The sequence below is a fragment of the Eulemur rufifrons genome, chromosome 1 (assembly GCF_041146395.1).
Source record: "Eulemur rufifrons isolate Redbay chromosome 1, OSU_ERuf_1, whole genome shotgun sequence".
NCBI classification, from domain to species: domain Eukaryota; kingdom Metazoa; phylum Chordata; class Mammalia; order Primates; family Lemuridae; genus Eulemur; species Eulemur rufifrons.
The window spans coordinates 90,349,893-90,372,889 of record NC_090983.1 but is presented as its reverse complement, the minus strand read 5'-3'; the positions used below and the strand labels follow the sequence as shown (position 1 = coordinate 90,372,889).

The 22,997-nt window shown below is 35.0% G+C and overlaps 1 protein-coding gene across 2 annotated transcripts in view; it reads right to left on the bottom strand.

The window, feature by feature from the left end:
* The window catches only part of DPP10 (dipeptidyl peptidase like 10), a 636,385-nt gene that overhangs the window by 81,582 nt on the left and 531,806 nt on the right, over positions 1 to 22,997 (bottom strand). For both annotated transcript variants that reach the window (XM_069473429.1, XM_069473419.1), the window contains 3 exons: positions 16,975 to 17,129; positions 11,885 to 11,982; positions 5,518 to 5,641 (listed from right to left, as the gene is read on the bottom strand). In XM_069473429.1, coding sequence (XP_069329530.1) covers positions 5,518 to 5,641; positions 11,885 to 11,982; positions 16,975 to 17,129 — 377 coding nt within the window. The remainder of the gene's footprint in view (positions 1 to 5,517; positions 5,642 to 11,884; positions 11,983 to 16,974; positions 17,130 to 22,997) is intronic.

Here is a 22,997-nt window from a genome sequence, read left to right as displayed (position 1 = left end):
AATATTATGTAAATGTCTGTTACAAATATTTGGTCTATAGTGCAGTTTAAATCTGATGTTTCTTTTTTTTTGGTCTGGATGATCTGTTTAATAGTAAAAGTGGGATGTTCAAGTTCTTATTATTGTTGATGTCTATTTCTCTTTAGATCTACTAATATTTCCTGTATATATCTGGGGTTTCTGGTGTTGGATGAATATATATTTACAAGTGTTATCCTGTTCCTCTATTAGCCCCTTTATCACCATACAATGACCCCCTTCTTCTCTTTTTTTAGTTTTTGACTTAAAATATATATTTTATGATATGCGTATAGCTAATTCTTCACATTTTTGTTTTCACTGGCATACAATATTTTTTCTAACCCTTTATTTTCAGTCTGTGTGTGTCTTTACAGGTAAAGTGAGTCTCTTACATAGGAAGCATATAGTTGACTCTTTTTTTTTTTAATTTCAGGATACTATGAGGTACAAACATTTTGGTTACAAGTGCTGACTTTGCCTCACCCAAGCCAGGGCTAGATACATCCCTTTCCCCATACAATGCTCACTGCATCCATTAGTTGTGAGTTTACCCACCCCTACCCCCCCAACACCCAGTGAATATTACTACCACGTGAGCACCTTATTGTTGATCAGTTAGTACCAATTTGATGGAGAGTACATGTGGTGCTTATTCTTCCATTCTTGTGATACCTCACTTTGGAGAATGGGCTAAAGCTCTATCCAGGATAATATAAGAGGTGCTAGATCACCATTGTTTTTTATAATTGAGTAGCATTTCATGCTATACATACACCATATTTTATTAATCCACTTATGAATTGAAGGTCACTTGGATTGTTTCCACATCCTTGAAATAGTTAATTGTGCTGCCATAAACATTCAAGTGCAGATGTCTTATTATAGGATTTTCTTCCTTTGGGTAGATCAAATGGTATTTCTATTTTTAGCTGTTTGAAGTATCTCCAAATTATTTTGCACAGAGGTTGTACTAATTTGCAGTCCTATCAGCAGTGTAAGAGTGTTCCTATCTCTCCACATCCTCATCAGCATTTATTGTTTTGGGACTTTTTGACAAAGGCCATTCTCATGGAAGTTAGGTGATATCTCATTGTGGTTTTAATTCGCATTTCCCTAAGGATTAGAGATGTTGAGCATTTTTTTATATGTTTGCTGGCCATTATTCTGTCTTCTTTGGAAAAGTTTCTGTTCATGTCCTTTGCCCATTTATTGATGGGGTTGTTTGATTTTTTATTGTTTATTTTTTTGAGTTCTATATAGATTCTTTCTATCAGCCCTTTATTGGATGTGTTGAAACAAATATTTTCTCTCATTTTGTAGACTCTCTATTCACTCTACTCATAGTTTTCTTGGCTGTGCAGAAGCTTTTTAATTTGATCAGGTCCCATTTATTTATTTTTGTTGCTGCTGTGATTGCTTTGGGGGTATTCTTCATAAATTCTTTGCCTAGGCAAATGTCTAAAGGAGTCTTCCCTACGTTTTCTTATAGGATTCTTAAGGTTTCATGACTTAGGTTTAAGTCTGTTATCCATTGTGAGCTGATTTTTGTAAGAGGTGAGAGGTGGGGATCAAGTTTCAATCTTCTGCATGTAGTTATCCAATTTTCCCAGCAACATTTATTGAACAGAGATTCTTTTCCCCAGTGTATATTTTTGTCTGCTTTGTCAAGATTAGATGACAATATGTGGATGGTTTCATTTCTGGGTTCTCAGCTCTGTTCTTGTGCCAGTACCACGTTGTTTTGGTTACTATAGCCTTGTGGTTAAGCTTGAAGTCTGGTAGACTGATACCTCCCAGTTTGTTCTTTTTGCTTAAGATTGCTTTGGCTATACGAGGTCTTCTCTGGTTCCATAGAAAGCATAGAATTATTTTTTCTAGATCTGTAAAGAATGATGATGGTACTTCGATAAGGACTGCATTAATTCTGTAGATCACTTTAGGTAGTATGGGCATTTGAACAATATTTATTCTTCCAACCCTTGAGCAAGTTATATTTTTCCATGTTTACATCTTGTACAATTTCTTTTCTTAGTGTTTCATAGTTCTCCCTATATATGTCTCTCACCTCTCTCATTAAATATATTCGTACATATTTAATTTACTTTGAAGCTATTGTAAAGGTGCTGCATTTTTTTATTTGACTGTTATTGGCATATATGAATGCCACTGATTTGTGTGCATTGATTTTGTATCCTGAGACTTTACCGAATTCATTTATAAATTCCAGGAGTCTCTTGGTTGAAACCTTGGAGTTTTCTAGATATAATATTATATCATCAACAAAGAGTGAGAGTTTGATCTCTTCTGTCCCCATTTGGACGCCCTTAATTCCCCTCTCTTGTTTGATTGCTCTGGCAAGAACTTCCAGCACTACGTTGAATAGAAGTGGAGGTAGTGGGCAACCTTGTCTGGCTCTAGTTCTAAGTGGGAATGTTTTCAATTTTTCTCCTTCAGTATGACATTGGCTGTGAGTTTATCATATATGGCCTTAATAATTTTAAGATATGTCCTGTCTATGCCTATTCTGTTAAGTATTTTTATCATAATGGTCTGCTGGATTTTGTCAAATGTTTTTTCTGCATCTACTGAGAGAATCATATGGTCTATGTCCACGATTTTATTTATGTGATAAATTGCATTTATAGATTTGCCTATGTTGAACCAGCCTTGCATCTCTGGGATAAAGCGCACCTGGTCATGCTGAATTATTTTTTTGATGTGCTGTTGGATTTGATTTGCTAAGATTTTGTTGAGGATTTTTGCATCTATATTCATGAGGGATATTGGTCTGTAGTTTTCTTTGATATACTCAGCCAGTCTACACCTTTTTAATTGGGGAATTTAAGCCATTTACATTCAAGGTTGTTATTAATAGGTGAAGACTTACTCCTGTCATTTTATACATTTACTTATGCTTGTTTTGCAAGTCTTTTGCTCCTTTCTTCCTCTCTTATTGTTTGTCTTTGTGGTTTGCTAGTTTTCTGTAATGATTATGTTTGATTCCTTTCTTTTTCATTTGTATATTTGCTCTACCAGTGGGTTTTATGTTTCTGAGTGTTTTCATCATGGTAAACGTCAACCTTTGCTTGTGTAAGCATTTTTTTGTAGGGTTAGTCCAGTAGTGATGAATTCCCTCAGTTTGTGCTTGTCTGGGAAAGACTTTATTTCTCCTTCATTTCTGAAAGATAGCTTTGTTGGGTATAGTATTGTTCACTGACACTTATTTCTTTCAGCACTTCAATATGTCATTCATTCTCTCCTGGCCTGTAAGGCTTCTGCTAAGAAATCTATTGTTAGTATGATGGGTTTGCCCTTATATGTAACTTGATGCTTTCCCCTTGCAGTAATTGTCTTTGACTTTAGGTTTGATTGTATTATGTCTTGGAGAGGACATTTTCGGGTTGAATCTCTGTGGGGATGTTTGAACTCCTCTATATGGATGACCATATTTCTCCCAAGATTTGGAATTTTTCAGCTATTATTTCATTAAATAGGTTTTTTATGCCTTCGCTTTACTAACAAGGACTATTCATTTCTTTATGCTGCTAAATATATTTCTAACAGATTTTATGTTATATAATTCCATGTATATGAAGTTTAGAAACATGAAAAATTAACATATTGTGATAGAAATCAGGCCAGTGTTTGCCACTGGGGATTGAGATTGATTAGAAAGGGTCACAAAGGAACTTTCTGGGATGATAGGAACATTCTATATCTTGATGAGGTGTGGACTGTGGGATACATGCATTTGTCAAAACTGATTTAACTGCCCATTTAAGATTTCTTCATTTCATTGTACCTAAATTATACCTTTTAAAAAATTTAATTGATTAATAGATAACAATTATACATATTTATTGGGTACATGTGATGCTTTGATACAATGTATACAATGTGTAGTAATCAAATCAGGGTATGTAGGATGTCCCTCTCCTTTAATATGTATCATTTCTTAATAGATTTTTAAAAATTATTTGTCTGCTAATTCCAACATGTCTATCCTTTGTAGGTCTGTTTTTATTGAATATTTTTGAGGGAGGTAAGTAGGTTATATTTTCTACTTCTCTACATATATAGAACATTTTGATTATGTGATTGACATTTTATATGCTACCTTATTGAGAGTCTTTTTAAAATTTTCATTTTCCTTTTAAAAAGGCAAACTTTACTCTGATAGGTAATTTACATGTAGATGAACTTGATTCCTTCAAAGTGTAATTTAAAGGCTCATTAGAAGGGGTCTAAAATAGACCTACTTCTGATTTGCTTTCTTTTGGGCTCTGAGTTCAATGCTCAGGGTTTTCAGTGAGATCTCTCCACTATAGCTTTTCAAAAATCCAGGGTCTGCAGGCACTGTGCAACCAGTAGCCTCTTCCTTTGCCGCAAAAATCTCTAGTAGTTGTTTTCTCCAAGGCAATATGGAGGCATGTTGTGTGTGTGCACAATTAAGCGTTGAGCCAAAGACTTAAGGGGTCCTCTCCATAGATTGCTGGAGTCCTTTTCTATATAGCTCCAACTTCTGTGGTACCTGTCCTATAAATTCCACTCACCACAATAGCCTCAAACTCAGACTCTCTCTGCCTACTTAGATCACCTAGATCACTGTGCTTTGCTTAGGCCCCATCTCCTTGCCCTGTGGTCTCAATGTGTTGGAAATAGAAAGTCATAGAAAGGTTGATCTTGTGCATTTACTTTACTTCAGCATTTATGGCTCTGCTCCTTCTATTGTCCAATATCTGAAAACAATTATCTTATATATTTTGTACAGTTTTATAGTTGTTTAGAGCAGAAAGACTAGTCTGGTAAAATTTACTCTTTTCCAGGGCATACATTTGAAAAATTTATCTTTTCCAGGGCATACGTTTGAAAATTCAGTTATGAAATAATCTGGGAATCCTTTACCAAAGTACTGTGTGTATCATATAACAATTTAAACTGATTACACTGTTTTCTCTACCAAGAACCTTAAAAATAACACGTTGAATTTACTGCCAAGCTTATAAAAACTTATTTTAGAAATTAAAATATAATCTGCTTCCAAAATAGAGTGGTTCAAGAACCAATTATTTTTTACTATTTTTACTTAATGTTAGGACAGAAACACTGCTTTTTATAAAACTCTTATAAAATAAAGAAAAAATGAAATATGTTTAAAGAAGATAGAAAACAAACTTCTTATATTCTCAAGTTAATCAAAGACAAAATATGGAGAGAAATCCCGTATTTGAGAATGAAACTAATGTGACTTAGACTATCTTTTATGCCGAATAAGAATTCATTTATTTTTAAAAAGCTCAGTTTGTTCTCTTCTGCTTATCATAAATACTGCTCACTTCAAAGTTTAGAAACTTTATGGATTAAAGTATATACTCTTTCCCTAGTACCTTTGGAAGTTGATATTAGAGGCTTTGTACAAAGGATTTCCTGATTTCCCTTGTAACGGAGGATAAACCACTTCATTTTAAGCATAAAAGAAAAGTAAATTATACTCACTCTACTACAAGCACCAGTAGTGGTCTCACAGACTGTGAGAATGGAGATGTTCTGAGGTCGATTTAACCATCTCACCACCGTCTTGGTATTGCTTACCCATTTAACCATAGTGATATAGTATTCTCTAGTTTGGAAATAAAAGAAAAAATTATGTTTAGAGAAAGAGAATCCATATAATGCCAATAAAATATACCTGCCATTGTATATACATGAATAACTGAACCACTATAAGAATGCTACATCATATTAATTTTTATTTCTGTGTATATACATATAGACATCTGTTTTTGTAAATATTTAAGTATATTAACACAAATATGTGTATGTATCCATTCACATGAACATATACATATATATACAAATATACAGAAAATTTGAAAATAAATTTGAGTGAATTATTTCCCAGAAAAAAAAAGATGCTAGACATTTATGAAAAATTTCAATTGATTAGTACCAATATATGTGCAAAACCAGTATACATTTTAAAGCTATATGATTTTTATTGCTTTAAAAACACAATGTCCCATTAAAAGGCAAAGATTTCTTGACTTAATAATTATTTATTATGCATAAACTCCATGTTATTTTACTTTATACATGGGGACTATGGCTACAAAGATATAAATGGTTTGTTTTACTCTTTGTCAGTCATGGACCAAGGGCCAGTCTCAACATTTATTTATACTTTTTAAACAGTATCTTATTTATTTGAAACAGTTTAAAGCAAATAAGGAATTATACTGAAAAAGATAAGAGGCTGTTAAATTTTTGGTATAGTAAGAATGCTAATTGGTGAAGCCTATGATGTCCTCAGGGGTAGATGGAGTAGGGAAAAGTTTACATATCTTTCTTTATGACACACTATATATTCCAAATTTACTTAATATACCACAAAACTTCCAACTCATTCTCAACAAAACATAGTCATCAATAATCATCCATTTATGTTAAAAAGAAAAAAGTAACAAGTATTTTGCAAACTTGCCTGGTTTCAGAATAGACGAGTTGCTTTAAAAATAGCTTGAAAGTACCATCCATGGCTATTGGATTAAAACTAATCAACTCAGTTTTCATGTGAATTAGAAAAAAATGACTTACAGAAGACAAACCTTGTTATACAAATCACCTGTCTTTAGATACGTCTGAGTTAGATATTCAGCTACATGAATCTTAACACTGCTAACATTACTGAGTAGTTACTGCTTCCCCTGGAAAGCCTCTTAGCCTGTCACAGTGAATATGTCAGCAGAAGGGCAAGTGTAACTTGTCATACAGCGAAGCCTGCCATATTTTCTTCAGCAGTTTCTTCAAGACATCTGGCAGCTTTCACAACCAGCTGAGCCCTGCTTGAAAACTGCCTATAAACTCAGTGAAATCATAATATGAAGTGCCCTAAATGGACTCAACAAGGCAACTTTGACTCAAATTTGCAGCTGGTGTGGGGATAATCTTTGGTCAAATCAATGGGCCTTGTGATGCTACAAAGAACAATATTCTGTTCATTTTCACTGTGTTTTGTTTAAGCTGATACATTTTATGTATATTAATATATTTAGCAGTGTGGATAGTAAAAAGCAGAAAATACAGTTATTAACCTAAATAATAATTTAATGTTATTTTTATCTAAAGAATTTAGCTTGCAGAAAAAGCATACTAGGTACTATAAATAATTGGGAAAAGAAGTACAGAACTCTGACAATACATATTTCTGAATAATTAGTATACATATTCAAAACTGAAGTAAAAATTAAATATTGTAAACACCTAAACAAAGACTGCAAATTCAAGAAGGTCAAATTTTTGGAAAAAATCTAGGTAGAATTCATATATAGTTGATTTTCAAACTCAATCAGAAATTTGTCTCAATTAGCTAAAGTAAATACTGTGTTGTGTGCAAAATGAAATGACTGACATGAATAATTTTAAAAATAAACAACAATACCACAAAATTTAAGTATTGAGTGCTTTCACTTTCAAAATAGTGCCCAAGTAAAACATTACAAGAACACCTTTGCAATGCCTTTACAGACATTGACAAATTATATTTATTACATATAATGGCAAATACTGACTTTTAAAAAGATTTAATATATGAAAAAAGAACTGAAAGCCAAATAGTACAAATGTGAATAACTGATTTTTAAAGGGGACACTACCTTAGATGTAAAATTCTTAAGTAAAAATCATTAATTTATAGCCATACACTTATATTTCTCTTTGATTAAATAATGTGATTATTTTGTGTGTTTGCACATGATGTACATTATGGTCACAAGTAAAACATAATCTGATGAGATACCTTATTATACACCTTATTTATACCTGTTGCACATGACAACCACAATCTGAAGAGAGAGAATTTTTCCCAAAATTGGATTTTTTAAGTCTTACAAGGGGCAATTTCAAATCATTGAAATTTCTATATTGAAGTGTTTAAAATAACCAAAATGGAAGCTAAGGTAGAGCTTGACACACAGGCAGAGGGGAAAGATACATCTAATAACTAAATCACTTCCTATGCTCTTTCTTTCCTTGCCCCAAGGTCCTAGGTGTACATCTCCCATGATTCGTATTGCCTTATTCCGCTTGCTCCTAAGTATTCGGGCTTTCTCTGAATGAGGGAGTAGAGAAGTGCCCTTACCTGGAAATGTCACACTCCTTGGCCTGCCTGCTGCCGATGTGGCTGTGCTCCTGGAACTCCATCTCATGAACACATTAGATCTTGTGTCCCACAACCAGTGGCCAGCAGAAGTGTCCCTTTCTTATAACTGGTTTTCCTGCTTGTTCCTAGTCCCCATGGCTCGTGATTACCCAGGGAGTCCTCGAGGAGCTGGTCCTCTTGAGCCACAGAGACAGAGACAAGCTGGTTAGAGGGATTGCACTCAAGTCAACAGAGACTTTCTATCAGCTGGGTGGTCTGGCACAGAAGATCTAATTGTTCAGAAGGGTATGGAGGCCCCAGCACCACCTGCAGACAGGTATGTTAGCAGGCACGCCCATGTTTTCACTGGTTTTCTGTCTAATCACTGCTTTATGTTCCAAACATAATCTTTGTGCACATATAGATACGCTGAGCTCATTCTCTTCCAGGTGATCTAGGATTCTGCCCATAAGTGTATTATGATGATATTCATGACTAACTTGTAGCTAGTGTCCTTCAAAGACCTTTGTTAATAACTGTGCATTACTTTAAGAAGAATCATTCAGGACACTTCTATGAACACAGATGAATTTATTAATTATATATTTTTTGGAAAGCACAGATAGTCCTTGGAAGAATAAGAGATGTAGGTTAGACATACTTCAATTAAATAGGAAGAAAAAGCATGAGAGTGTCAAGCCCAGATGACAGGGCAATATGGCAGTGTTACATCAATGATGCAAGTTGAGAACAATGGGTCACAAAATATGGGGAAATAGAGAAAGATTTCCAATAAGTAAACAAATGCTAAAGACAGAGAGTAAGGAGAAACCAATGACAAATCATTACTTTAACTCCTTAGACTGGAGAGGTCTGAACACAAATGACAATGCAGCATTTCCTCAAAACAATGTGACACTTATCTAATCTGTAGAAAAATATGCATGATTCATTATTATAAAAAATTATTTCACTAGAACTTAACTGTAGATTTTTAAATTCACATTTAAATTTTCTAATAAAGGTTCTCAGTGCTTGCAATACTTTAAACTCATAGTACAGCACTTTACAAAATGTTTTGTTCTCCCAAGATGAGATGACTCATCTAACTTGCACTGGTTCTGGGGACATTGAAGAAGGGGTATTATCTTAGTTTCTATCATGCTACATTCTTTTCAGAAGCCATATAGACCAAATCCAAATAAAAATAAACTGAATGATGATGAATATGAACTGAATTAATATTGAAGAAGAGTTGTATTCATCATCTAAATTCATTTAATGAAGTGTCTTTAGCTGCATCAGGCATAAATAAATAAGTTAATAAAACAAATGAATGAGGTGTGAGGGTAGAAATTAGGAAAAGAAATTATGCCCTTCTCCAGATCATTTTACCATTTTAATTTCTCTTTTGATCATATTAATGAATTTAAATTTATTTATTTTACAGTCTTTGACTAGAGTATAAGTAACTGGTTGAAGGGAAAATCTACCAAATGATGATACTAGCTTGGGGACCTTTTTCTATTATAATTATAAATGTTAGTTATTATCAACAAATAAACCAATCAGTCAAATAAACAATCAAACAGATTAAACCAATGACCTAAGATTTTCAATACCAACACATTTTATTCCTTGGGGGGCTGTGGGGGTCAGGGAATACAATTTGCAAGGTAGCATAAGTCATAAAAGTACATCTTTCTATATTTATCTTATTAATCTTTCTGTCTATGTAGGCATGCCCACATATATTCAATTATTATTCTTGTCATTATGGTGATTTTATTAGAGAGAACAAAGCTAAGAGATGGTCATATTTGAGATTCAGATGTGGTGGGGAAAAAAGCACAAAAAAGAAAAAAATGGTTTGTAACTATACTGAGAAATAATATATGGTTCACTTATTGATTGCTGTCTTACAAATAATTAGAAGATTATAAAAATATAATGATGCTTAGATAGCATACCAAAAAGAATAAAAATGTAAATTATTATAAAATAAATATTTATCAAATTATTTAAATATTCTGCTATTGAGACTGTAGACAGTATCTCAAAATTATACAGGTAGCTATGCTATGAACACAACACAAACTCCAAAAGAAAGAGAGGGAATTTGATGAACTTTATAGGACATGGGAAAAATATGTTGGTAATGAATCAATGTATGTATGTTTATATTTACACAAATAGGTAACAAAGTCAAGGTCAGGAATCATTAGCTCCTATTAGAAAGAAACATGTATATTACAAAACTGATCCCTACTGCAAAGATTTAAAAAACAGAAAAAGTGTTAGAAATTATTATTTCAAGACTAGGGGATTCTGGTGCTGAGAGAGGTAGAGTGACTTGTCCAAGAAGACAAATGAATGAATGGTGGTAGACATGTGACTCTAGTACTCCTACTTTTGTTCCCTTCCCTGTTAATTCAGAGCATTAAACAAATCAGAGAAAAAGATAAGAGTTAAGGACCAGTTAAAATGTCAATAGTTTCCATAATTGCTTCATTGATGACCAAATCTTTCATGGCTGGTAGATCAAGCTCAGAAATAGAAGTTTCTGTTTGATTTGGTCAACCTCCTGCCTTCTACTTGTCAATTCAGACTGATCTTTAAGGTCTTCCATCCAATGTGGATGAAATGCTCTATAACTTGATGAAATTGGCCTTACCTCATTTTCTACCTTTGCTAACGACTAGTTCTGAGGTTCTACTTTAACCATTTATTTTCTCTGGGTTTCATCATTCCGTCAGTAAAAGGAACAGTTTGTATGAGGTAGTTAATGAGGGCCTTCTTTTATGAGCATTCTATAAATTTGTATTACCTTTTCAAATAGTAAAAATATCTACACATATCAGTCTGTACTATCTGTGAAAATTCCCAACCAGGATGATTTTTTTCTAATATGTCAATTAAACCACATTTGAGTGAAATGTTTATTGGAATCTGCATTGATTATGAATATCATCAAAACAAATTTCAAGCTTAGCTCCATATTATTCAATATAATGTGAAACCATTTTCTAAATCAACTTCCTATTTCCACCTCTGGACTGTGGTAAATTTCCAAAGGGCTCCAATATTTGAAAGAATCATCTTTGAAGTTTTGAGACTACTCTAGATTGCAAAATACACATGATTATTTGATTATTTGTTTACTGCTGAAGATTTTGATAACATTTAAATTACGTTTTTGACACATAAAATGTATTTCTTTTCTCCCTGCTCCAACTTTTTAAATATGAAGGCTTCATATGTCGGTTACTATGAAAAAAATCTCATTAAATTTTTCTACCTGGAGAAGAATTCTAGAGAATCCTTGGCAAGCTGTGGGGACACAATTGGAAAAACTACCAAATTCCAGGGAGATCATACCCTTTAAAGAATATCTTTTTAAAAATGGAGCAGCTATTCTCTTGAAGAAAATTCAATGGAAAGTTTTCCTTTGTCCCCATCTCTCTGTCACATCCCCAGCAAAAGACCTAATTCTCAGCATCAGTATCTACAGTCATTTCGTGGTGGTGATAATCACCTTGAAACAAAATGCTTCTTGGAAACAGCCAGACACTGAGAATGACTTCATTCCTCACTAATGGAAGCAACCTCAGCTTTATTTTCAAGTGGATTTGTTGAGCTGATCACATTTCTCTCTAAATTGCAACAAAATGATAATTGGAATGAAAATACCTATTTCTCCATAAAAGTGAAATTGAAATTGCATACCTTGATTTAAAGCTGTCAGGTGGCATGAGTTCCAAAGTATGAGTTGGTCCATACAGGTTTACAACATATAATTTTATTGTTGGGTTCACTTGACCTGCCTTTGAGAAAATGAAAGTTGTAATGCAAGCATGGTAAGCATTAGAATATATTGAGCAAAAAAGAAAAAGAATTGTGATTCATTTACTTTTTTGTGTTGGGGGGAAAATGGTTAATTTCTCAGAAGTAGAAACGATTTTAAATTCAACAACTTGATTGCTTTCAATTGTTTTTTGGAGATTGCTGCTTCTCAAGCATTTTCCTGAGACAATTAAAGGTGATAGGAAATTGTGATGACTTCATTCATTAGGCAGTGCTACTGTGCTCCTTCCCTAGAATGGCACCAGAAGGGCTGGATGTACAAAATAACTAGTAGATAAAACAGCTACTTAGATTATAGGATATGAAATCGGATGGGAACAAGATTTGGCTAATTTAAAAAAAGGAGAAAGGAAGGAATGAATGAAGGAAGGAAGAAAGGGAAGGAGGGAGGGAGGAAGAAAACCTATCTAACTCGGGTACTACAAGTTTAAAATTCCACAAACCCTAATGTATTCCATCACATTAATCTCCCTGGCTTTTTTAAAAAAAATAAATGTTATTAATTACTAAATGAGGTGACTCATTTGCATAATTGACCCTTGGGAGGTGAGCCACGGACAAACTGCCCTCTCTGAGTACCTGGCATGAAGAATAGAAAGGCAGTGGTGAGCAAATGCAATTTGAGTTTAGGGAATCAAAATTTTATTAAATAAATAACAACTAGCATGCAAATTCATGAGCCCCACACCTCAGACCTAGAGTCAGACTCAGAATCAGAATTTCTGAGCGTGGGCCTACAAATCTGTGCTTTTACAAGATTCCCAGGTAATTAGTATGCAAATTTTGATAAAACATTAGTCTTTATCTCTACCTCCTTCTAATCCATTCATCCATCCATCCATCCATCCATCCATCCATATATCTAACTAGTACTGCTCAGTGGTTGTCAAACGCTAGCCTGCATCAGAATCAGAGTACCCAGAGGACTTGTTAAATCACCGATGCTGAATGAAGCCCACTCCAGCAAAAGGCTAGTACCCCTGGTGCTGCTGAAAGGACCACATTTTGAGAAATGGTTTAGCATAATCTGCAAATCAGAGAAATCAGAGTTCAAATTTTGACCCTGTTATTTACTTGTTATGGACCATGGAAAGATGCTAAAAAAAATCCCCAAGTATTGTTTTATTTGATTATCAAAAATGAGACAAACACCTCTTGGAGAATATGTCTCAAGTTAGAAGTTTTGCGTCAAAAAAGTTTTCCTGTCTGTAGATAAAAACATCTCATCGTTTTGCTATGTGGGCTAACAAAAAAGGTGATTTATATAAAGTGCCTAAAATAGTATATGGTAGTGAATTAAAAATGATAATCATTAAGACATGTAATCTTTTTTATAGTGAAAAGCTGTGCTCATATTTTTTATCAGTCAACACACTGATTAAAGCAACAGGGAAACTAAATTAAATTTGATCTTTCTGTGAACTTTTACTAATGATGCATAGTTATATGACATACTTTATTAAAGACATATCAGTTACTATTATATCTTTTAAAGCAGTTTTCTTTACATCAGTAGCACTATAGGCTTATACATGTACAAGATTACTAATATCCCAATTAGCTTCCACATGAACACGAACGGTTGTGAACACATGTGGCCAATTTTCAGACAAAAAATGAACAACTCAACCAAACATCAGGCTGTCTTCATAATTCAGCTGTCAAGAATTCTATAATCTCAGTTAGATTTTTATCTTTCCATGGAGCTTTGAAATTAAGCACACATCAAAAGTTAATCTGTACTTTTTAATATTTGAATCACTTTAAGAGTTTGCAAATTAGAGGAGTTCATCTATTTGCTTTTTATGGTCACATTTGCCAAAAAGACAGCAAATCCACAGAATTCCTTTCTCTATGATTCTGAAACACAAGCCTCCATTATAATTAACCTTATTTTACTGGCAACTAAATTGTCATTAAACGAGATAATGTTTTAATTAAAAAGATTAACCTGAGGTTACTGGGATAGAACTGTGCATCTCTTTTGTGCTGAATTGCTAATGATAGGATATTTTATGAGTTCTGAATCATGCTGAATTAAGTAAAATACAAATATATTTGTTGTGTAAGTATTTCATTAGTTAATCTGACCGCATTGAGTATTTACTGCACTCATTTTAAAGCACAATTTAGTATGAACCCTATGTGCTACTTCAGTTTCTAAAGTAGCAATTTTTGAAAGTTTATTGCATAAGTAAGAACAAATCAAAACAATACATTTGTTACAGGAAAAAACTATCAAACATATTCCTTAAACCATAGTAGAAAATAGTTAAGCCTGAAAATTTAAGTAATGCATTCACAATGATACTGAAATTCATTTTAAGAACATGGACCAAAATACAGACCTATTTTCTTTGAGTCTTATTATTCTTAAGTGCCTGGGCAAATGTTCATACTAAAAATGGTTTGAGGACTGGGGGTTCTTTCTCTTGGCTTTGCCTACTAAAATATCTTTTTTTTTTTTTTAATTTTTTAATACTCTTTAATAGTAGTCATTAACACACACCTAAGACCTCCATCATGTTTTATATATATATATATATATATATATATGTGTGTGTGTGTATAAATATATATAGAGAGAGAGAGCTCGTGCAAGCAGGTGTGAGGTTAAGAATGCTACCCATATATAGCTAAGTCATTAGGAGTAAATAGAGAAAATAGAGCTCCACAAATATCTGTTAACTTGACAAGGAGATGTTTTGATTCCAGCTACATCTTCTGAAATACAAGTTGACCTCTGGCAGTTTCACAGTGAGGAACAAAATCAATAAATTTGAATTATTTCCCTCTTCCTAAAAATAACTGTGACTTTTATAAAATCACTAAGCCTTTTAGGATCTATTTGCCCATTCTTAAAATAGAGACAATTGTGATAAAGACTAAATGAGAAGGAAAAAAAGTGAAAAGTCTCCCTAAAAACACAGAGTGTATTATTAACACATGTGATTTCTACAATTAATAAACAAACACTATTGTTAAGTTATGCCTATCTTTACCATTAAGCAATGTTAAATAGTTAAATAACAAATGATTAAATAATAAGTTATCTATGTTTGTATCCAGTGTCCTCTGAACTACTTCTGACATGTTTCAGTTTTCTCAGATGTTTCTATTTGTCCATAAATTTGTCTCAGTATTGACAGAATTATGAGGCCTAGGAGTGCCCAAGTTCAAGCACCATGAGTCCATAACGGAGAAGGCAATTCGAAGATGAGGTAACACATATGACTTTTTTATGTGAATCACAAAATGCCTCCTGCTCTTGAGAAATGAATCGCAAAAAATTGTCTCTTCCAGGGGGCTGATTTTATTCCCTTGGTGCAGTGCACTGAATATTTGGATGTGACTCTGTTCCCTTTGGCCAACGCACTGGACAGTTGAACGTGCCTTTCACAGTACGTCACTAGAGCTCCATTTTCTATTTAAATTGTCAGGTGAATTTTTATTGTTACAAGTAAATCAAACAATGCAATAATTCATGTATTTGGGAAATATTTTCAAGTTTTCTCTTAAAAAAAATGTGCTGGTATGCTATATAGACCCAAACTGTCACTCACAAAAACATGACTAAAACTATAATTAAAGAAGTCATAAGTTCTTTTCTTGCAATACAATAAAAATCTCTTGATGAATATGATGAATTGTTGTTAGGTTAAATTGTTATTTTCTCCTGAAGAGCACGGAGTGTATGTGCTTTCTAATCTATGCTCCCAGAGAAGACCCTAAAAATAGCATTTTAAAATCACAGCATCAGATTCTGTGACCACACCTTCATTGTGGGACTAAAGTCAGGAGGCTGATGGAAATTTGTCTCCTTTGCTGAGCTAATGTAGTGTGCAGATTCAAAGATAGAAAACCAATTGTACTCGGAAAAAACAAAATACAACTCACTAAAGGAATGGCTTAAAAATGGCTTCTGAATGAAATCAGCATCCTCTCTTAAGAGCTAAAATGAAAAGTGAAATTATAAAGTTTTCTATGAGACATTTTTTCGTGATTAAAGTATAGGGGGCCTCATGAGCCTTTTTTTTGTTGTTGTTGTTGTTATATAAACATGGGGAAAATATGCATATAAGAAGAGACCCTTGAATAATTAAAGATGGCATACTGGGGAAAAACCAGCACAATCCAGATGCTTTTGTAACCATTTTCTAGAAGTTTCACCAACACTTTAAAATAATTTTGCTGACTGCACAGTGTTTCCATATTTGCTTCATCTGATAAAAAAAAAAAAATCCATCTATCCTAGCTACCCACAGCTATGACTCCACACCAGCATTGCATAAAGTATGTTCTAGAGTACGCTCTGCCAAAATAATGCTGATTTTAGTACTAATACCAATAAATCCTTTATGCTTAGTCTATTCTTTATTGGTGATTTTTCATGCTTAGTCTATTCTTTACTGAGATTCTTTATGCTCAATCTATTTCTTACTGGAGATTCTTTATGCTTAGTCTATTTTTTATAGGAGATTTATAATACACATTAACATATAGTGCATTAAGCACTCTACAAAATCATCTGAAAGAAGCTAGATTTTTTTAAAGAACTTCCAGCTTATTTAACCATGGCATGTTCCTCTCCCTTATAACACCTATTATCAACTTGTAGGATAGACTTGGAGAAACCTTACCCCTGCCTCAGTGCTGCCGGCTCTCTCTTCTCTCCCTCTTTTCAACCAGTAAGGTGAGAAAAAATAAGAATGAGCATCAGAAGGAAAGAAATATAGCAAAAATGAAAGCTCCCACACCCCTAAATTGTCTCTACCTTTTTCTACACAAGCACTGTGTATCGACTACTGCAAGCTCGAAAATGATGTCTGATAACAGATGAGGGAAGCTTCTGTTTTCCTCCAAAGACAACTGATTCACAAACTAGGAATACTATCAATGAAGCCACTAGTGTAGAGAGAGAAGGAACAAACTAGGACTTCCACGTTACTTACCTTAGGGTAAGGATACTGCTTTCCTTTGGGATACAGCGCCCCAGTAAACCGAGGGATAACCATGGTTGGTACCAACGAGTTATTTATCATCAGGAAGGCAAGCCTTTCTCCATCTGGTGACCACCAGTGGGCGATGTGAGAACGCAGAAGTTCCTCTAGAATAAATGAGTGTTATTTGAGACCAACTGTAGAGATGTGGGCTCAGTGACCCACAAACATCTGTCCTTGAAATCTCTGTTGTACCTACATGTTCTAGACTCTCTGCATTGCATTTTATTCTACTTTCCTGAGAATTCACTATTTCTCAGTTACTCTTTTAATTCCAGGAAAAGCAGCTGAAAGAGGAAGGAAAGAATGAAGCAATGAAGTCAGGGGTTTCATGGATTGCCAGCAATGCAGATCAAGCAGTTGAAAGCATTACTGGAGTAAAAAAAAATGAGAACAGTTATTGAAGAGTGATAAATGGCCAAAAACCACATCCACATCATCATTCATTCATATTTATATGCAATCATATTTCCATTCTCTCATCATCAAACCAGGTGAGGACCAACTAGATTCATCAAACTATTTTATGCTCTAAGTAAATGTATTAAGAAGTATACTGGATATCTTTCACCTAACCTAAGATTCACTATCCACTTTTATATACCTGCTTTCTGGCCCAGAAAGTTAACCTGTAGGAACTACATCACAGGGGCCCCCATGCCCTCTGGAAACAAGAGGGCATGATCATTATGGTTCTTTAGTAGGAGGTTAGAAGAAAGAGAGTAGAGTCAGCCTATTTATTCTCTTGGCTCCATCCTGCAGTGTCACCTCAGGCTGGCTGTGAACTTTAAATGATGTCACTACTTCTGTCAATGCAGCCATCTCTACACAATTTTCTCCTTCTGTGTCTGGTAACAGCTCATCTCTGTGGTCACAGGGGTGGTAATAGCTTGGCTGCTACTGGTTTAGATTATAGCACTTTCCTTTGTGGTTTCCCTATACCTTCACCTTGGTAAATGTTCTCTTTGTAAATAAATCCTATTCAAAGTAGCATATTGAATGTGCCAATTCTTGGGACTCTGACAGATACAGTAATTAATGTCAGCAGTAGGCTCAGAAAAGAAACTCTCAAAATTAAATTTTGAGATTAGGTTTGTCATATATCTATATCTAGATAGATAGAAGTGTATATGAAATGTAATCATCACCTTTCCAGGTGGGAATTGGAGCATAGACAATCCAGAGCAAGGGATAGAATCATGAGTGATTAATTGTCACCGGTGGTGACATGGAATAAAATGCAGATAGAGGAAAAAGGCATTGGAAGAACAAGTGCTTGTGGCACTTAGTTGCTGTAACAATGGTGATTGCAAAGATTGTGAAATATAGTCCACATGGGTCTTTTGATACCCCAGTGACATTACATAGGAAAAAGGAGAAATTGAAACCATGATTGTAAAATTAGGAATGCACATACAGAACAAAAGGTCATCACGACGTCTTTGGAAGAGTTTCTCTCTTCTGTAGTTGCAGGGAAGATATGGCTGCAGTCCAAGAGAACATAGTAATGGTTGCAAAGCTGCAATACAAATTAGGGCTCAATTCTGTTTTTGCTTTTAAGCTAAGATAAAGATATTGGTGAAGAAGGATTGGGACCCTGATATACAGGGTAAGAATATTTGGGTAAAGGTATGCAGTATACTGAGGATTTCTGGACCAGTCTCATAAATAACACATTTTGGGCTTGAGTACTCCTGTCTGTGGACAATTTTATGGTTGTATATTTTGAACCTCAAAATTACCACAAGTCTTCTTGTTGATAGAGGCAACCTCTGTCCAGGGGAATTAGACCTCCTCTGCATAAAGATAGAGAATGGGAGGCAAATTTCTGTAAAGATTTAAGAGACTGCAACACTAGGGATGTTCCTAGAGACCTAGTAGTCTGGAACACACTGGAATAACACATTGAGATGTCTTTTCTAAAGTGAGAGAAAAATTTTGGGGATTATGTTTATGCAAAAGTGAAAAGGCATTGGACTCTTTGAATTTAGAAGACAACAGAAACCACATTCACATGTGTTGCTCCGCTCCATCTCCTAGGAAACCTGTACAGCTGCCAATTCTGGGTAGAACCTGAGCAACAGGGGTCCCTGCAACAGATCTAGGCCATGATGCAACCTTCTTTACCTCCTGTACCTTGCGACCCAGCAGATCCTATGGTCATGTAAGTGTTCATGGCAAACAGAGATGTTGTGTGGAGCCTTTGGTACTCCCCATATCATAATCATAGCAGAGGCATTACAAGCTTTAGAGAAAAGACCATTGCCTCTTGTGTTGAAAAATATTATCTATTTCAAAAGCAGCTTTCTCCTGGGCTCTGGTAGAAACAATTGGCCTAACCATGGAATACCAAGTGACTTTGCAACGAAACAGCTTATCACGGACTGATTGTTATCTGATCCACTGACCATAAAATTGAATACATACAGGAACATTCCACTATAAAATAAAAGTGGGATTGGGCCACAAAACATATGTGACTTCCCATAGTATTTCATGCTCTGCTTTATCCCCTCTCCTCATCTCACATCTGTGCCACACAGTGTGTTTTCTAACACAATTGGCAGAGGAGGAGTGAAAGCAGGGCTGGTTTATGGGCAAGTCTGCATGATGAACAAGAGCAAGCTGAAATCAAGTAGGCTCTGGACTATCATTCGACTCAGAAGTGGTGTCAAAAGACAATAATAAACATAAACCCTCCTACTTGCCAGAATTTTGAACAGAATACTTAGTTGTCCACTTTTTGTGGAAGGAGACCTGCCCTGAGACATGGATCCATCCTGACTCATGCACAGTAACTAATAAATGGCCACTTGATCAGGGATTTGGGACGAGTAGAGTCAGAAAATCCACAACAAGGAGGTTTAGGAAAAGATAAGTGAATGGACTTAATAGAAAGGGTAAAAATGTGAATATATTAGTGTCCCACTTAATGTCCACCAGAGCACATTATAGCAGAGGCAGCTGTCAATAATCAGATGGACAAGAAGACTGTCCAGTGTGTGTGGGTCAGCCTCTGGCTCCACCATGACCTGCCAACGGTAGTGGCCATCAATGAGCCTTTCATGTAGTATCATTTCCCAGGGGGACCTCGTGACTATATGGTGGCAGATGGATTGATTGCATGGGAACCTTTCCATCAAGAAGGGGTAGCAGTTTGTCCTCACCGAGACAGGTACATATTCTGGGTAAGAGTTTGTTTGCTCTTGCTGCCTACAGTCCAGCTCAGCATGGCTATTCACAGACTTACAGAAAAACTTACCCACTGCCATAATAACTCACACTATATTACCTCAAATAGGAAATATTTTATGGCAAAAACAAGGGCAATCGGCTCAGTGCATAGCCAGGAGGTATAGATCTAGGAACTAAAGGAAGAAGTAATAGTGTTCATTCTCACTATCATATCAATAACTCGCCAGATACAATTTGTTTCTTGTTCTCATAATAATGTAATAATGAGTTGGTGAATTTGGAAGTTCATTGCTTAAAAGAGGAGTGTCTCTCAAACAGGAATATTGTCATAATTCTGTTCCTCTGAATTTGAAGCTGAAATTTCCCCCTAACCATTGTGGGTTCATTATGACCAAAAACACAAAAAACAAAACAAAAAACTGACAAAACATAGTCACTATGCTAGGTCTTGTGACTGATCTCACCTGCCAGGAATAAAATGTGTCTTTGCTATACAAAAGAGGGCAAAGGGAAATATATTTGGAACTTAGGAGAGTCACAAATACTTCTTTGCCCAATAGTGCTGGCCAATGGAAAACTGAAATTATAGCAACCTAATTTGCTAAGGAATAAGGTTTGTCAGGAATAAAGTTTTGGTGTGATCCACTTGTTACATAACCTGTCTAGTTGACATGCTGACAGAAAGTAAAGGGAAAAGGAATGGGTAGTTGAAGAAGCAACTGTGATTGCCAGTTAAGACCACATGATAAGCTTATTTCTTTTCTTACTGGGGAAACTTTCCCCACAACCTTCTAAGAAAAATACAAGTGGTGGCTACATTTATACATTTCAGACGTATAACTGGACTGATGCCATCCTGCAATGAAACAATAATAGATGGGACTGTGTGCTTCTCCTTCCGGCACACAAACTTTTAATTTGAATAATAAGAACATCCCCATGTTTTCTGACTTTTTGTTAGGTATGACCAATATGAAATAAAAAAATGAAAATAAAAATGGAAGGAGGAAGAGAGCACATGGAATTTATTTTCTCGGCTCCCAGGCATTGAAATCATGTGAGTCTGGCTTTGTTCAACCAAAACATACTGCTTCTGTTACTGTGAAAAATCTACAAGACTTTTTTTCCTTCTAGTTTCTGTTGACCCTTCCCCTGTTTGGGTGTTAATGGCTAAATCATTACTAGTTGTAGTTTGTGGCATGTCCCATGTTCTTGATAAGTAGCCCCTTCATAGACAAAAGCTCCTTGAATTACTCTTTTTTGAATGTGCCATTTTTCTTCCAGCTCTGATCCTGACCCTGTATTATACAAATAACAATTAAGTCGAGATGTGAGTTATACACAGACACACTGAAGAAAAAGTATATATGCCAAGGGCCAATCTGAGTGTAAACTCTAAGTCCTGTGAGATTTGAAGGTACAAAGAAATTCTGTCGGCTAAAGCGAACACTCTGGATTTCTGAGAAGCCGGTTCTGTCACAAGTGCTGACACATGTGAACCCAGCACTTCCCAAGACTAAGCCTGGCCTAGAGTTGAGGGCACTGTTCAATAGAAATAGGGTACCACCTACTCTCATTGATTTTAGAGTGATTTATGCCTAATTCTCTTCCCCACAAATTCCTAACATACCAAAATAATACATAGAAGGAGTTGTGTGACTTTCCTCAGATGCAAAAATAAAGCAAACTGGAATGGGAAGGAGGTAAATAAAAGAATCTTTAATATGCATTTACTTAACAGTCATTCTGGATAAGGCACAGCTTCTTTAATCGCAACTAATGGGAACATTTACTCATGGATTCAAACTTCCTATGTTAATTATATTATATTATTTACTAAGAATTTATTTTTACAAATCGCATTCCACTCCAATTTAGCATAAGTTTGGCTGTTCATCGTTTTTTATTGCTCTGATTTAGAAAATCTCATGGCAGAGCAGATGGAGTTTTCAACACATGTGGGTTTATAGCACAGATACTTAAAAACATAGCCTCAACACAAAGCACTTCCAGAAAACTGAGATACGACCCTTGTGTTCAGATTAGCATACTATTCTGAAAAGCAAGTCAATTTTTTCCATTTTTAGTTTATTAACTTAGACAGATAGGATTTCCTAAAGATGCTACTGGCAGCCCTGTGAGCTGGTGGTTGATTTCCCCACACCACCCCCCTTATTTTCTGCATTTCACTGTCAACTTTCTTGGAAAAAATGTTTATATTCATAACCTGCTTATGTCCTACTTACACCTAGATACACTGCTCTCTTGCTTCTGGTGCCACCAATGGACTGATTTTATTCATCAAGGTTATCAAATCCCATGGTCACTTTGGAATCCTTAGCTTGTTTGACCTCCAGAGACTCAGCACTGTTGAAAATCCCATCTTCCTCTGGCCTCCATGGCTGCAGTCCCATGGATGGCACTTTGTAATTGTTCAATAAATATTTGTTGAGTCAGTGATGATGGAATGGATGCAATTCCATGTGCCCAAGACAAGACAAAAAATAATGTGAAAGTAGGGCATTTTTCATTTTTCTTATTAAACATAAAAGGTATAACAATTGCAATCTGCTGATAAGGATATTATTTATCTTGTGTATTTTTTTCTCACTTCTTTATTCTTGCCATTCTTGAAGAGCAATGCAAAGACCATTTCTTCTATGAAACACCTGAGATTTCTCCATAATTCTATTCAGTATGCTGACATAAATTCTATTTGTACTTCTGTTTACCGTTCTCTGAATGGCTCCTGATAGAACAGTTACTTACTGTTCATCACC